General features: G+C 45.8%; 1 protein-coding gene across 1 annotated transcript in view; it reads right to left on the bottom strand.

Moving 5' to 3' along the window:
- The window catches only part of P2RX4 (purinergic receptor P2X 4), a 66,623-nt gene that overhangs the window by 29,022 nt on the left and 20,256 nt on the right, over nucleotides 1-17,345 (bottom strand). The window contains exons 3-7 of the mRNA XM_040346812.1: nucleotides 8,651-8,722; nucleotides 7,088-7,160; nucleotides 1,896-1,992; nucleotides 1,698-1,778; nucleotides 1,232-1,373 (exon numbers count right to left, since the gene is read on the bottom strand). Of these exons, the coding sequence (XP_040202746.1) occupies nucleotides 1,232-1,373; nucleotides 1,698-1,778; nucleotides 1,896-1,992; nucleotides 7,088-7,160; nucleotides 8,651-8,722 (465 nt within the window). The remainder of the gene's footprint in view (nucleotides 1-1,231; nucleotides 1,374-1,697; nucleotides 1,779-1,895; nucleotides 1,993-7,087; nucleotides 7,161-8,650; nucleotides 8,723-17,345) is intronic.

Below are 17,345 nucleotides of genomic sequence, written 5' to 3'. Positions count from 1 at the left end.
CACCCACTTGGAATAATTGGTTAATCATACACCCCTGACTTTGTTCAAGTGTGCAAGCATAAGATTTGTTGCTGGTTTGAAGCCAAAGGGTACTCCAAATATTGATTTGATTTAGACTTTTCATTTTGTAAATTTATAAAAATAAAACAATGAAAATATATATTTTTGAAAACATTCTTACTTTTCAGCATTTCTTTACACCTGACCAAACTTTTTGTACAGTACTATACGTCTACAGACAAAAATGTTGCAATGGATAGTGCAGAGATGCAACTAGAAATCACAGGGCCCCACAGCAAATTTTTAATTGGCGTCCAAAAGGAAAACACCATTGTAAAACGCCACAATTTCCATGATAGGTGACATAAGACTGAAGAGAATGTGTTGGTGATATTACTGTGCAGATTGAGGCAAGACGCATACAACATACAGCCAAGCAACAGACCCAATGGCAAAGAATACAGGGGTGAGGAACAAAACAGCCGAGCGCACAAAGTGCAGGGGTCAAGATTGACCAACGGTACAGCCTAGGGCGCAGGGGTCAGGAGTGTGCATCATACAGCCCCCAGTGGTAAGAGTTCAGGCATCACCTACAAGAGGCTTCAAATCTCCCTATCCACTTTAATCATAGCCAACAGCATCACCTTTAATCGCTTCATTACGCTCCACCCTCCAGAATCAAGACAGCCTAAGCTTCTCCCTTAAAATTGACATAGGCATAGAGAGCAGTTGCTTACACTTCTTACACTTACAAGCAGTTGCAACAGGCTGACCGTCGTATATCAGTCAATCCCTCACTCTGTCATCCAACCCCTCTCTTTTCTTGCTGCTATATGTGGTGTTCAGCTGTAGCACATGGGGTGAGCAGGGAGAAAGTGATCCATGGGAGTATTTGGTCAGAACTTCTCAACATGAATCTCCAACAGGACACAGACCCCAAAAAAATTGAAACACACACCACACACAAAAAGGGTTCCCTATTAAAAAAAAAAAAAAAAAAAAAAAAAAAAAAAAGGGAGCTTGGATAAAATTTGAGAAGTTATAAAATAAGTGTCACATGACTATACTGTCTCCCATCCTGCATAACAGACTTTAAAACTCCTTACGCTTCACATTGTCACCATGGAACTTACAGTAGATGTGGGTGAGGCCTAGGCTTTTTTTCATACGCAGAGATAACCGACAATCACAAATCATAAGACTATGAGCTAGCATTCCCCTAACCACACACCTGTATAGCCATTTCCTGGAAGGATTCTCCTGCTTCTTTCACCATAGTTCCCAGCCGGAATATAGGGCAGAACGGATCTTTCAGACGATCGTACTGGCAGCTTTTCAGGTAATCAGTGCTGATATTCGGTAAGATATTTCGTCTGGGAATAAATAATAATACTGTAATATAGGATAGATTGAGGACCCAAGTAAATATCAAGTTTAAAAAATTAAAAGCAAATAAATGGCTTATAAAATAAAAATGTACAAACTTTGCTATGGAAGAGGAAGAATAAAAAAAAATGGCTTTTATAGCTGCCAAGCCTCGTAAAACCACATAGAAGATTCGGTTTTTGATGGAGGCCACTCATTTCATCATGTTCTGCTTTTTTTTTTTTTATTAAGTTTGTTCTGCTTTTTTATTAGTTCATAGACTTCCTATAAAAGTGTTACCTTATACAAAAAAATAATAATTTCACACTTACTTGGAAAATTTAAATTTTGGGTACCAGATATTATTTTTAATGAGAACTGTGAAGTTTTCAGCATCCTTTAGAAAAGCAGGTCTGAAACAAGACATGGATATACAAATCAGCCACACAGATGAATTAACAGTACAGAACAAATTATAAATAAAGACAAGTAGCATTATTGCTGCCATCTGTCAATCAGGGGTCACTTACTCTGGCACCTTCATGTCATTTTCCACTGGACACCAGGCAAAAACTTCACATGTGTGAACTGTCCTGTTATAAGGTACACAACGTCCAGTTTGTAAACCTGTAAAGTGGAAAGTAAAGGAAATGACACTGTGTAATGTGCCGTCCAGATTATATATATATATAAAAATAGTAAAAATCTTTTTTTTTTTTTTTTTTTATAAATAAATGAAAGTATTAATGCAGTTATGCAATCTGTAAAAACAGTATAAAAAAAACCCTAACTAGCACAGAAATTAAAACTTCCCTGAGCGGTTTCTCAAAACAGAGAAATATTACAATCAGTACAGTGGATGTCATGCATCGCAGTTGACATCAGGTCATAGGAGACAAAGAAAGCCCAATTGTTCAATAGTCTGCAGTTACAGAGGCAAGGGTCAGTAGGTTGGAAATGCAACGATCCCAAACAACATCAAACAATCAAGGTTTCTTTCAACACTGAGTTTATATAACAGGAGACTAGCATTAATAATTGCATTTTTAAATGCAACTAGGCCAAGTGCCTACATTTTGTCTTTTTATCAAGCCTTCTGTGAGTCTTTGTCTCATTGGGAGAAGGGACAGCAATAGCAGCCAATTAGACTCTGCTGCAGTACACAAATGCATCCACTGAACCCAATGGGAAAAAGAGCAAAGTGTTTGACTGCCTTTCATTGGCAAATCAGCAGGCTGGGGGGGGGGGGGTGTTCTTGACCAACCTGTGGTGCTGCTGCATTGAGGCCGGGTTCACACTATTGCGAATGGCTCTCTAAGGAGCCGGTTCACATATCTCCAAAGCGGCTCCGGTGTGAATTTGCACAGGAGCCCTGTGTCTTTTGGTCCATTTGAGGCTACTTTCACACTAAAGCGCCGGGTGCCCTGGTGGTTGCAGTTTTAACCCCTGCTAGCAGCTGAAAATACGATTTTTGTACTCACCGTAAAATCCGTTTCTCATGGACGGACACAGCAGCCTTTGACCTTAGGGTATTATATTCTTCCTTCCAGGAGAGACTAGGCAGAAAACAGCACTTTAAGTGTTAAAACACTTTCCTCAGTACAGCTCCTCACAGGGGGAGTGGTCCCTCGGGTATAACCCACTCTCTGACTCAGCAGCTCCAGTTCGTAACAAGCAGCACAAACAAAAGGAGGGGTGGGTGCCGTGTCCGTCCATGAACTCAGAGAAATTGATTTTACGGTGAGTACAAAGATCCTATTTTCTCTTCTGTTCATGGACGGACACAGCAGCCTTTGACCTTAGGGACGTCCCCAAGCCGTGTCAAAAAAATTCGAGGGGTGGAAAAACAACACAGCAAACCAAGCTACACCCCAAACAAAACCGGAGTTTCTCAACGGAGGAACTCCAACCTTAAACTGCCGCTTGTACCACCTTGCGGCCGAAGGAGGCATCCGAAGATGCACTCACATCCACCTTGTAAAATTTTGAGAAGGTGTGGATTGACGACCAGGTTGCTGCCTTACACACCTGTAACAGATGCTTGATGACGGAAAGCCCAAGAGGCACCGTTCGCCCTGGTCGAATGCGCCGTAACCTGAAAGGGAGGCGCCCGCCCCTTCATGGCATAGGCCTGAAGCACAACCTGTCTGATCCACCTAGAAATGGTGGCCGACGAGACCGCCAGACTTTTTTGTCTAAGGACGCCATAAAGTCCCCCTGATGGAGCGCTGCCACTACCGAGCGAATCGACTCCATCCTGAATTTTTGCACTTTGACAAAACAATTGAGGGCCTTGAGGTCCAGGATTGGACGGACCCCTTCCTTCTTGGGGACTACAAACAGATTGGAGTAAAACCACTGAAACCGTTCCATCGAGGGAACCATCACAATCCCTCCCCTGACCAGTAGATCCTGGACAGCCCCCGACAGATCCTTCCGGCGATCCGGACGAAGCTGGAGGTTGGAAGGAAAAAATCTGTTTGGTGGACAAGAGAGAAACTATCTTGTACCCCGAGGAAATCACCTCGCAAACCCAGCGGTCGGAAAAAAGAGACCTCCACCGAGCCGCGAATTCACGAAGCCGCCCCCCCACCCGAGACGCGGGGGCAGACCTTGATGCGGAAGCAGGTTTGTCCGCAGGCTTGCGGTACCAGGTGCGCTTCTGCCCTGCAGCGGGAGTCTTAGCACCTTGAAAACGTTTTCCTGCCGCACTGGGCGGGCGAAAAAAACGATTGGAGGTAGTAAAGGAGGGCCCTTGCTTACGGCGAGGCTCCTTGCCCTTCCCAGAATGTGGGAGCAGTGTGCTCTTGCCACCTATGGCATCCTTTATGATGTCATCCAGTGACGCCCCAAAAAGCCGTTCACCCTTAAAGGGTAAATCCACCAAAGCCTTCTTTGAGGACTGGTCCGCCGACCAACACTTCAGCCACAAAAGGCGACGTAGTACCACCGTGTAGGCGGAGGCCCTGGAGAGCAAAGGGAGCGTATCCAGGGCAGACTCTCAAACAAACTTCAGGCCCTGAACCAACTGTTCAGTAAGTGTCTGCAACACCAGAGTCCCGGCCAAAACCGGTCTCACTGCCGAACCCACTACTGTGAAAATAGAGTGGGCCACAGCCTCCGCTCTCCTATCTGTGGGGTCCTTAAAGGCGGGAGTCCCTTCCACAGGCAACGTGGTGGCTTTACTCAGTCTGGACACAGGAGGGTCCACTGATGGAGGAAAGACCCACTTTTTTAAATAGTCCTCCTCAAAAGGGATAACGGGTCGCAAAGTATTTTGGAACAGCAAAAACTTTCTGCGGCTTATCCCATTCCTTGTACAACAATTTGTCCAGATATGGAACACAAGGAAACACTTTTGCGGTGCAGGGTGGCGTGTGGAACCCAAAAGGGACCGGCACATCCGATGCCTCCGCCAAATCCACAAGTTTTTGAGTATCCCGCACCGCAGTGATAAGAGCTCCAACAAATTCCTTATCATGCGCTGACCCTGAAGCAGAGTCATCCTCACTATCCGCGTGGGCTAAGCCTGCATCATCTGACATGACAGAACCAGAGCCAGACGCAATAGCAGGGCCTGATTCTGTGTCAGAGACATCCCCAGAAGCAGGCGCAGGGAGGGGGAGCTTTTTACCCCCCTTCTGGACACTTGTCGCTTCAATCCTGGCGAGAAACGCCTCAAGGACTGCCGTCATTGCCTCTACAGAGGCGGCAGGGGCACAAAGGGTTAACTCAGGCATGGTTGGGGTAGAAGCCTCTTCCTCAAAGGGAGTGTCTTCCATGTTGACCCACCGCTTATGCCTCCTTAGCACTGCAAGGCAGACACCCATCGGTCACCCTCCCGGCTGCAAAACAGAGAAGGGGGCCACCGCTTATGCCTCCTTAGCACTGCAAGGCAGACACCCATCGGTCACCCTCCCGGCTGCAAAACAGAGAAGGGGGCCACCGCTTATGCCTCCTTAGCACTGCAAGGCAGACACCCATCGGTCACCCTCCCGGCTGCAAAACAGAGAAGGGGGCCCCCCAGGGAACTCACCACCCGCCCGGTTGTAGTGTTAGCTGAAGCACTGAGAAGTGCTGGCTGCGCTGTCCCTCAGGAAGTGATTCGCGGGCTTTTGCTGCGCTATTTCAGGCACTAGAGGCCAAGACTTTTCCCAAGATGGCCACCGTATGCCATACACGCGTTTAAACAACGTGACACAGCAGAAAGACACAGCCCAGCACATACAGTAACTCCCCCAACAAAAAAATAACAGCACCTCACATTACACGGTAGCGGGTAGTGACAGAAAACCCAGGAGGGCCCCCACCCAGCATGGGGAAGGAGGGAGAGGAAGGGAGAGAGGAAAGCAGGGCGGACCCTCGTTCGACCTCCCCAGGGAAGCACCAGCCATACCACCTTGCCAGGGCAAGGGGCCACTACTTACCCGTCCTGCGACACCGGCTGGAGGAATTCCGGACGGAACCAACGTCCGCTAAACGGCATGGCTGTCGGCCAGACACACTGTGACAAAGCCATAGAGACCGGTCATATGTGTGCCCTGGAACATGTAGTTCCCCGGCCACCCCTGGAGCAACGGGGCATGTCGTGGACTACCCAGAGCTGAGCTGAGGGCCGGCACACGCTCGATGGCCGAGCATGGGGGGGGGGCTACAAAGATCGAGATCCAGCCTGTCACCCTGTCACCCAGTCGGCAGTTGATAGTAGAATCTCAGGATTCAAAAATGCAGGAACAAAACAAAATAAAAGCAGGGAAAAAAAAAAAACCGCTAAAAAGTTCCAGAGTACATGGACTCCAGAAGGCCATGTCTACTCCTGACGCTAGGCAGAAAAAAAAAACTGGAGCTGCTGAGTCAGAGAGTGGGTTATACCCGAGGGACCACGCCCCCTGGGGAGGAGCTGTACTGAGGAAAGTGTTTTAACCCTTAAAGTGCTGTTTTCTGCCTAGTCTCTCCTGGAAGGAAGGCTATAATACCCTAAGGTCAAAGGCTGCTGTGTCCGTCCATGAACGTTAGAGAAAAAGGGTTAAACCCGCCCGCAAAAACACCTCTTTGCTGCGTTTTGCGAGCGGGTTGGAGGTGCTACCCCATTGTTTTCAATGGGCAGGGGCACTATAGGAGCAGTATTTTAACCGCTCCTAACGCGCTTCAAAGATGCGGCTAGCATGACTTTTTTTTAGCATCCCGCCAGCGCAACGCTCCAGTGCGAAAGCCCTCAGGCTTTCACACTGGATAGAACAAAGCAGCTCTTTCCGGGCGCATTGCAGGCGCTATTTTTAGTGCAATAGCGCCTCAGTGTGAAAGCAGCCTTAGGTCCGAATTCTGCCCAAAATTCAGGCTGAAATCTGACCTGAAATGGCGAATCAGGATGCACCGGACCCCTGCTGGGAACCGCATTGGCATCCAGTGTGAACGGAGTCTGAAGGTCAATGATCTAGCTATGCTGCCCCGCAGACATGTCTGGATCACATGACTCTCTGAATAAAATTACAATTCCTGTGCAAGTTCTCATATGTATTTCAACCTGGTGTTTGGTGCTTTGCTTCTTACTAGGAGCATGCTTGTCCCCAACTAACATCAGAAGATCAGCATTCTCAGGCTTTGTATTTTTCTTTTAAAGTTTCCTTTAAACAAGGCACAGCTGTCGAGCCAAAACAGGCAGATCCTATTAAAATAAAAAAGGAAACGAGTAGCAATTATAAACCCTAATTTGAGTTCCTACCATTGCTGTAAGTGTCCACATGACCGGGGATACAGGTATCACTGGAATTGCATATTGTTTTGGTATCTGGGAGCTGAAAAAGAACACAAAAATCATAAGCTCTCACAAAATAAAATCTTGAGGCCCCTTTCACACATGTGCAACTTTGGAAATCAGAGTCACATGACAAGTCGTACCCCATGATTCCCAATGATAACCATTCATATCTGTGAGACTTCAAGGCAAGTTGGCAAGTCCATAGACCATGGTGATGGGACCACGGCTTGTGTACTGACTACAGAAGATACAAGCGCGCTGCGCTCTAGCACATTGTGCATGTATATTCAGCAGAATGACAGAAGTCGTAAACGTGTAATGTTAGAAGTCCCCAGATTGTTGCCTCTAAACACACAGCCAGCGCTGAGGACTTCCAACAGTCCAGGTCTATGTACCAAAGACACCCTCCAACAGGATCATCCAACAACTATTTTTGCTAGCAGCCCTGATGAAGGGGGAGTCTTTTGTGCTCCAAAACGTGTTGGCCTCTTTTTATTGCTGAAACTTTAAATAAAATACAAATTACTTCCCTTTTTGATCACTGGGCGCTCCTTTATCCTCATTTCTTCTACATTACCTGCGGAGTCGACTGTAAGGACGCACACAAGGTATTCCTATACAGGCCAGGATCCCCCAGTTTCACTCCAGTTCTCCTCTATCCATCCCTCATCTCCTACCCACTTTTCCGCTTTTCCCCCCCTCCGCATTCTCCCCTACCCCATGGTTCCCAGCCCCATACCCCACCCCCATTTTTTTAGATGTTAAGGAAGAACCCTGAGATAGAGCATCTTAATACTGCTGCTGCTTGTGTGGGCAGGATATGTACTGCACCAATTCCGGCTGACCCTTCTATGCATCCCATGTGATTGGCACAGTACACATGCCACCCACACAAGCAGCAGCAGTAATAAGATGCTCCGCCTTGGGGTTCTTCCTTGAGATTGGGAAAGTAGAGGGGGAGAAGTCATTCCAGTTGTAGATTTAGCCCAGTGACAGCCTGCCAGAATAGGTAGGATCTGTGACAGCAGCTTCCCTGAGCAGCTCTGCTTGAGGAGACCATACATGTAGTATACATTACTGCCCCTATACTGTACTCTCCTGCCCCCTGTACTGTGCCAAACTGCACCCCCTGTACTGTACCCTCCTAATGCAGTTTAACTTATATTGCATGAATTATTTTTCCCATTATGGGCGTATGTGGGGGCTCATGTCTAAGTTTTGCCTGAGGCCTCAAAGCCTAGAGCCGCCTCCGAATCAGCGTAATTGTGACATTTTCAGTAGCATTTAAAAACATTCAATTAACGAAAGGAACGGGCCAGGAACAATAAAGGCAGGGGAGGAAAGTTTTAGATGCCAAGGTACACTGTGGGAAGCTCAGTCTGCAGTGAAATTATAGTAAGCCATTTCTGTACAGGAAAGGAGTCTGTGCAACTATGTAGAACTGAAGATGAGGCGGAGTTCAGCTTTAAATTATTTCTAAGCCAATATTACCAGATTCGTGTTCAGGTATCTACCAGCGGGGCTCACCTCAGGACAATAACCTTGTGTTTGATTCTGGGTCAGAATTAGATTGGTCATCACAAAGAAAGCATTTTCTTCCTATATTAAGAGAAAACAAAAATCTTGCTTTTACTTACACTGACCAAATGAAAAAATAAGGCCATGTAAGCCATCAAAGAAATCACATATTGCAGAATACTTGTGCACTGACAATATAAAGGCTTATTGAATTTGTAATAAAAGGAAACCTCTATCAAAAAATATGCAACAGCCAAGTCTGACTTTATGAAAATATTAGTTGCCTACATCAGGCCTGCATATCTCTACCACACTACTGCAATAAAACAGCCCAATACAAACAGACTAAATACATAAGTCTAGATAACATCATGACAAAGGTTGACACCAGTATACACATAATCACCCATGTATATTTACTAGAGGTGCACGGAATAGAAATTTTGGTGCTGAAAATTCCAGGATGCTTTTGGCCAAAACTGAAAAAACACACACACACACACCTTACATTTTAAATAAAGAACTTTGAAGCAAAATAAAGGTCAGTGCCCATCAAAGCAGCCTCACCATTGCAGCCTGGTCAGTGCCCATATGCATCCTTGCCATTGCCCATTATTGCAGCCTGATCTGTGCCCATATGCAGCCTCACCATTGCCCATTATGGAAGCATGATCCGTGCCCCTATGCAGCCTCACCATTGTGCCTGGTCAGTGCACATCTGCAGCCTCACCATTGCAGCCTGATCAGTGCCCATTTGCATCCTCACCATTGCCCATCAAATCAATGCAGTCTGATCTGTGCCTATATGCATCCTCGCCATTGCCCATAAATGCAGCCCGATCTGTGCCCATATGCAGCCTCAGCGTTGACCATCATTTCATCCTGATCTGTGCCCATTTGCAGCCCCACCATTGCCCATCAATACAGCCTGATCTGTGGCCATATGCAGCCTCACCATTGACCATCAATGCAGCCTGATCTGTGTCAGATGACACAGAGGGATCTTCTGTTTACTCGGTGCTCGCAGTCACAGTGTGCTGGTCTAGGAGGCGGGGCTGCCAGCACCAAGTACAAAGAAAATCCCGGCTTGCCCCGTCCCCCTCCAAGGCAGCCAGGTAAACATTGGAGTATAACACGCACCCATGATTTGCCCTCTATTTTCAGGGGGGGGGGGGGGGGGGGCGGGGCGGAGGTGTGTTATATATGCCGATAAATAAAGTATATTATTTTTAGATAGAATTGGATTATATTCGACTTTTATTTAACATCATGAATTTAAATGAATAGGAATTTTTTTGTCTGCACCTTTAGCACAAGTAAAGCTCAGGAAAAATGCATCCCTTTACGCTGGGTTCACACTAGAGATCGCAGCAGGAGTCTGGTGCGTCACCATTTACTGTTTCAGGTCCAATTTCAGCCCAAATTCATGCTGCAGAGAGGTACGAACTGACTCCATGGAGAGCTCTATGGCGGGATGAAGCCGGTTTTTAGGCGTATTTTAGTTTGTGGGTCCGGCGCACAGATACGACGGCGCACATTTGCACTTACGCGGCGTATCTTGAGATACGTCGGCGCAAGTGCTTTGTGAATCCGGGTCATTGTGTTTTTTTTTTTTTCACATCCACACTATTAGCGCCACCTTTTTCTCCATTGTCAAAACACTAATTTTCATTGCATTAATAACATACTCAAATACATGATTCCCTTAAAGTGGTTGTGCGTTCAGAAAAAAAAGGGATGGAGAGCGGACGTTTCATTCTGCAGAGCTCAGTTAGGCCCCTTTCACATGTACACCGTACATGTCTCATCCGCTTGCTCAGCGGGGATCGCTCCATTGATCCCTGCTGAACCGGCAGATGACAGGGCGGTCCCTGCACACTGTGCAGAGACCGCCCTGTCAGATCTCCGCTCTCCTCTATGGGGGAGGGGGGGGGGGGAAATCGGATAAACACGGATCGTCCGTCATTAACATCCGCCGACACCCTCTATCCCATAGGGATACATGTACAGGTGGATATGCGAAAAAATGTGAATATCGTGCAAAAGTTCCCTTATTTCACTAATGTAGCTTAAAAGGTGAAACTAACATATGAGATAGACTCATTACATGCAAAAGAAAGATAGTTCAAGCTGTGATGTCATAATTGTGAGGATTATGGCGTACAGCTCATGAAAACCCCAAATCCACAATCTCAGAAAATTAGAATATTACATGCAATCAATAAAACAAGGATTGTACATAGAACAATATCGGACCTCTGAAAAGTAGAAGCATGCATATGTACTCAGTACTTGGTTTGGGCCCCTTTTGCAGCAATTACTGCCTCAATGCGGTGTGGCATGGAAGCCATCAGCCTGTGGCACTGCTGAGGTGTTATGGAAGACCAGGATGCTTCAATAGTGGCCTTCAGCATTGTTCAGTCTCATGTCTCATCTTTCTCTTGGCAATGCCCCATAGATTCCCTATGGGGATCAGGTCAGGCGAGTTTGCTGGCCAATCAAACACAGTAATCTCACGGTCATTAAACCAGGTTTTGGTGCTTTTGGCAGTGTGGGCAGGTGCCAAGTCCTGGAAAATGGCATCCCCATAGAGCTCATCTGCGGAAGGAAACATGAAGTGCTCCAAAATCTCCTGGCAGACGGTTGCATTGACCCCGGACTTAAAGGGTCACTAAAGGAATTTTTTTTTTTAGCTAAATGGCTTCCTTTACCTTACTGCAGTCCTGGTTTCATGTCCTCATTGTTCGTTTTTGCTTTCATGTTGCTGTAAATCCTCTCTGTTCTGGACACTTCCTGGTTGCCTGTTTCCTGATAACCACAGTACTGGGAGATTTCTCACGGTGGTCACTAATCAAGGAGCTGTGTGTAAAACGAAACTGGATTGGTGCTGAGGAGTTTTAGACAAAGTATCACTGCTCTCTATTGGCTGACTGCCCTCTAGTGGCTCTCTGTACATCAGAGAACCAGGAAACAACAGCAAAAACGAAACTACACTGCAGGCACATTATATGATTGTTTTTTTTATCTATTTTTAATCATTTTTAAAAGGAATCAGTTAACTATTATGTCTCTATGTCCTGTAAGCAGTCATTTCAGCTAAAAAAATGTTTTCCTTTAGTGACCCTTTAATGAAGCACAGTGGACCAGCAGATGACATGGCTCCCCAAATCAACACAGACTGTGGAAACTTCACACCGGACTTCAAGCATCATGTCTCATTCTCCCTCCATAGTCGGGGTCCTTGGTTTCCAAATGAGAAATAAGATGCTAAATTTGCTCTCATCAAAAAAAAGGACTTTGGACCACTGAGCAACAGACCAGGAGTGTTTTTCTTTAGCCCAGGTAAGACGCTTCTGACGTGGTTTGTTGTTCAGGAGTGGCTTGACAAGAGGAATATGACATTTGAAGCCCATGTCCAGGATCCGTCTGTGTGAGGAGGCTCTTGATGCACTGACTCCAGTCCACTCCTTGTGAAAGTCCCCAACACTTTTGAATGGCCTTTTCCTGACAATCCTCTCCAGGCCGCGGTCATCCCTGCTGCTTGTGCACCTTTTTCTTCCACACTTTTCCCTTCCACATAACTTTCTGTGCTTTGATACAACACTTTGGGAACATCCAACTTCTTTTGCAATTACCTTTTGAGGCTTTTCCTCCTTATGGAGGGTGTCAATGATGGTTTTATGCACAACTATCAGGTCAGCAGTCTTTCCCAAGATTGGGATTCCTACTGAACCAGAATGAGAGACCATTTAAAGGCTCAGGAACCCTTTGCAGGTATTATGGCTTAAAGGGGTTGTAAAGGTTAGTTTTTTTATTTTCTAAACAGGTTACTTTAAGCTAGTGCATTGTTGGTTCACTTACCTTTTCCTTCAATTTCCCTTCTAAATGTTTTTTTTCCCCCTTGTATGAATTTCTCACTTCCTGTTTCTCCTCAGTAAGGTGTTCAGTAAGCTGTTCTAAATGACTTTCCACCGCTCGGATGATGGTGGAAAGCTTATTGAGGAGAAACAGGAAGTGAGAAATTCAAAACAAAGAAAAAAAACATTTAGAAGGAAAAAAAAAAAAAAAAAAAAAAAAAAAAAAAAAAATCGAAGAAAAAAGGTAAGTGAACCAACAATGCACTAGCTTAAAGGAAACAATTTAGAAAACAAAAGACGAACCTTTACAACCCCTTTAATTAGCTGATTAGAGTGGGACACTTTGAGCCCAGAATATTGCACCTTTTCACAATATTGAATTTTCTGAGATTGTGGATTTGGGGTTTTTATGAGCTGCAAGCCATAATCATCACAATTATGACAAATCACGGCTTGAACTGCCTTGCTCTGCATGTGTAGCTCTACCCCTCGGAGGAGCCGCTGATCAGATTTGGGATTGGCGTATTTAAGTTACCTCTTTACTGTGTCTAGGGGTGATTGTGGTGTTCAGAGCAATAATAGAATGTCCAGGACCGTTAGTTGACGTTTTCAATGCTTTATTTTCCGGTCAAACACGACCAACATACAAACTTGAGGTGGACAGTATAGGTTGGTGAAGGAAGAGCAACTTCACAGAATCAGGCTGTGGATAGTAAAGGCAGTCCTGCCCTCTGTAATTGTATTCGTCTCGTCGCCACTCGAGCCGGAGTGGGTAAAGTGCCCCTGGGCAGACCTCTCTCACAGGCCTGGCAGCCAGAGCGCCACTTAAAGCTTCTGGGAAGGAACAAGTCTCTGCCACCGATTTGGCTCTAATTAAATTGAGATGTTAGATGAGGCCTCTACCACAGGCTTAGTGCTGAAATTGTGAACGATAGAGCATATCCTCCCAGTACGTCTTTGGGGTCACCGACTGACAGTCTGAATGTAACCTGTCAGTGTCCGGTCGCCCAGATCCCCGGTGGTTCGTTCAAGCCCTGTTGGATCACCTGCCTCCGGGTTCTTCTCAGACCGATCCCCCACTGAACAGCACCCAGCTTGGGATCTTCTCAATAGAAGTGGGGACCCAGTAAGTCACTGGGGTCCCCTGGCAGCATCAGTTGCTCCGGGCTATAAGAGCCCAGAGTCAGGAACTCCGCGCAACACGCGACCCCGGCCTGGTAGGCCATAGTGGTGGGGCCTGCGATGTGCGCACACCCTAAAGGTGGGTGCCGCACCTGGAACCAGGAACCCCGAAAAACGGCCTCCGCCACAGAAATACCCCCTCCCAGCATGCCCCGCGAGGGAAAACGCCTCCAATTGGCTGCTGGGAAGAAGCGGCTCAGCCTGGACCCCTCTGGTGCCACCTGCCGCCCAGAGATGAGACTGCATCTCTGGAGCACAGACTGACCCACAAGACAATCCAGATTTGGCGACAGCCAAATTTAATAAATCAAAGAATGAGAGTAACATAACTCTCTCATTCTCCCACTAAATTTAAATATAGCGCCTGTACGAAAGTACACAGGCGCTACACATGTAACGAGTCTGTCTCATATATTAGTTTCACCTTTTAAGTTGCATTAGTGAAATAAATGAAATTTTGCACGATATTCAAATTTTTCGAGTATCACCTGTATGTCTGCATTTCATCCAAAAACGGATTGATGAAATACGGACTTACGGTCCGCAGGTGTGAAAGGGGCCTAAAGCCTCGTACAGATGATCAGATATCTGATCCGATGGATTTTTTCGTCAGATATCTGATGAAGCCGACTTTCATCAGTCTTGCCTACACACCATCAGTCAAAAATCCGATCGTGTCCAAACGCGGTGACGTACAACACTACGACAAGCCAAAAAAATTGAAGTTCAATGCTTCCAAGCATGCGTCGACTTGATTCTGAGCATGCGTGGATTTTTGACCGATGGAGTTCCATACAGACGCTGGGATTTTTCTATCGTTTTTTTATCCATAGGAAAAATGTAAAACATGTTCTATTTTTTTTTTTCACCGATCGAAATCAAACCGATGGGGCCCACACACGATCGGTTTGTCCAATGAAAACAGTCCATCGGTCTGTTTTCATCGGACAAACCGATCGTGTGTACAGGGCTTTAGAGTCTCTCTCTCTCCCCATAAGTGATTCATGCATGCATTCAGCATGTAACTAAAGCAGCATCACCTGCATCCGATTCCTTATTATGATAGCAGACAGCTATCCTCTCCCCGCACGTACATAATTCAAAATCAATGAGGCTGTGTGGTACTCTATCCGCAAAGTCGCACCATTTATTCACAGAGTTCCATGAATAAATGAACAAGTCCTATCTGCACACATAGCAGATGGTTTGTAGTTCTCAAACTGCCAGGGTGTTGATAAGTGCCCATGTAGTTCATAGATTCTTCTTGCTCTTCAGTGTCAGACTGTAAGGGAAGTGAGAGCAGACAGCTACACAGAGTCTGCGGGAGCCTGGCATTGCATCAGCGATCTGCTGATTGTGGTTTTAATGCTCTGCAGGCACCTTGGAAATAAAAAAAACAACAAAAAAAAATAAAAACAACCTGCACTTTTTTTTTACATGGCTGGGAAAAAAACAAAAACAAAAACAAAAAAAACACAACAAACATTCAGAGAGGCACCCAATTTGTGCAGGAACTCTTTATATTGTGAAATGCATTCTGTCTATTGACCAATACCTTTCATCATGTACGTTTATCATAGCGGACATAGCTTCCCCCACTTCCTGCCTGATAAAATATTTGTCAACCTAATAAGTGAGGGGCAATCACTCTAACAGCACAGAATAGCAGTAGAAACATGAAATCCTTTCCAAATTTATCCTAAAACTCCAAATTTTAAACCGGAGCTCGCTTGGGAGTTGTGACCCCTGGATTGGCCCAGCCCTGTTACTTTTAGTTTGGAGGGGGAGGAGCTTATCTGGGTCTAAAACAGCAACAGGGACTACAGGATGAGGCTCAAAATGAGAAGAGCTCCCCCTGGAGGGCTGGGGGAGGGAAATGTTGGGACAGAAGGTCTGAATAAGACAGTATGGAATTCTAGCATGTGAGCAGCACCACAGCACCCCCTCCTGTCTGGTTAGTGGAACTTATCACTACAATTGCCAGAATGTGGATAACCTTTACCTTGCCACTATTTCTACCACTGTGTGGAATTTGTTTATATCCGGCCCAGTGAACTGAACTGTGTTGCCAACTTGTGCAACTTATTATACCCTGTTTGAATGTAAAGTAAAGTTCAAAGCAAAGTCACTGCCTAATCCTTGTCTAAGCCGGGGGAACATAGGAAATGTGATACAGTAGGTTCAGCTTCACTGGGGAAGGAGAACTGAACATGTTTGTGCAAACCTGGTATGCCCAGGGGCTGGCGGTAATTAGGGAAAAGGAGTCAGTCTCCTGGCAGTGAGCACTAATCCCCTCATGGAACACATGTCAGGTGACCCAGGCCCCCATGTAGCACAGGCCCTGGGTATTAGTTGGACTCCCAGAGCTGTGGTCTGAACCATGAGACTTTAAAGGGGTTGTAAAGGTAAAACATTTTATCTCTAAATAGCTTCCTTTACCTTAGTGCAGTCCTCCTTCACTTACCTCATCCTTCCATTTTGCTTTTAAATGTCCTTATTTCTTCTGAGAAACCCTCACTTCCTGTTCTGTCTGTAACTCCACACAGTAATGCAAGGCTTTCTCCCTGGTGTGGAGTGTCGTGCTCGCCCCCTCCCCTGGAATACAGGAGAGTCAGGACGCTCTCTACATTGCAGATAGAGAAAGGAGCCGTGTGTTGGTGGGCGTCCTGACTCTCCGGTAGTTCAAGGGATGGGGCGAGCACGACACTCCACAGCAGGAAGAAAGCCTTGCATTACTGTGTGGAGTTACAGACAGAAGAACAGGAAGTGAGGATTTCTCAGAAGAAATAAGGACATTTAAAAGCAAAATCGAAGGATGAGGTAAGTGAAGGAGGACTGCACTAAGGTAAAGGAAGCTATTTAGGGATTTTTTTTTACCTTTACGGCATACAGAAGTAGTGCTCCAAGTGCAAGGGGTTAATGAGGACAATGACAAGGGGGAAGAGACAGCAAGGTCTTGGATCAACACCCATACATATGAAATCATCAAACCTGCTGTCTTAATGTGCATGACATCAGTCTCCAGCTTACATTAAACCCACAAAGCACAATTTTCATTATCATTGGAAGGCCACTCCAACAGAAACTGATATTTCTTCTAAAGGCAGTCCCTAAATCACAAACCGGCATATCAATTAGTTGGTTTCCTGCCTTTCTAGATCCCCACTCTACAACCATAAAGTAAGGCATTCTATGCATTCTGTGCAGCTCCTCTAATACTTACTTGAGCCCCACCTCGATCCAGCGATGTGCACAAGAGCAGTGGCTCTCCGGGTCTCTTCCTCATTGACTCCTGCTACTGTCAATCACAGTGAGTCAGCCAATGAGGAGAGAGAGAGAGAGTGTGGTGGTAGGGCAGAGACACACTCCTGTGTAAATAGAGACACAGAGCAGTGGCTTGGGAGCAAGCCTGCTTGAGTGCCCCCATAGAAAGCTCCTTGCTATAGGGACATTCAGCTACCACCATAACCCTGTCTTGGATTGGTCAACAACATTATAAAATGCTAACAGGGTGGAGATAAAATTAAATGTACACTTAGAAGTGCAAGCTTGTAACCAGGACAGAAATAGTAGAGGGCAAGTGATTTTATAGTCACTCCATAAAAATAAAAAAAAAATAATAAAGTTTTACTACCTGTAACAAAGTCTTTCACCTACTAAAGAAC

This window comes from Rana temporaria, chromosome 1 (genome assembly GCF_905171775.1).
Source record: "Rana temporaria chromosome 1, aRanTem1.1, whole genome shotgun sequence".
Taxonomy (NCBI): Eukaryota; Metazoa; Chordata; class Amphibia; order Anura; family Ranidae; genus Rana; species Rana temporaria.
The sequence above is the reverse complement of the archived record's forward strand: the minus strand, read 5'-3'. Positions and strand labels throughout refer to the sequence as shown.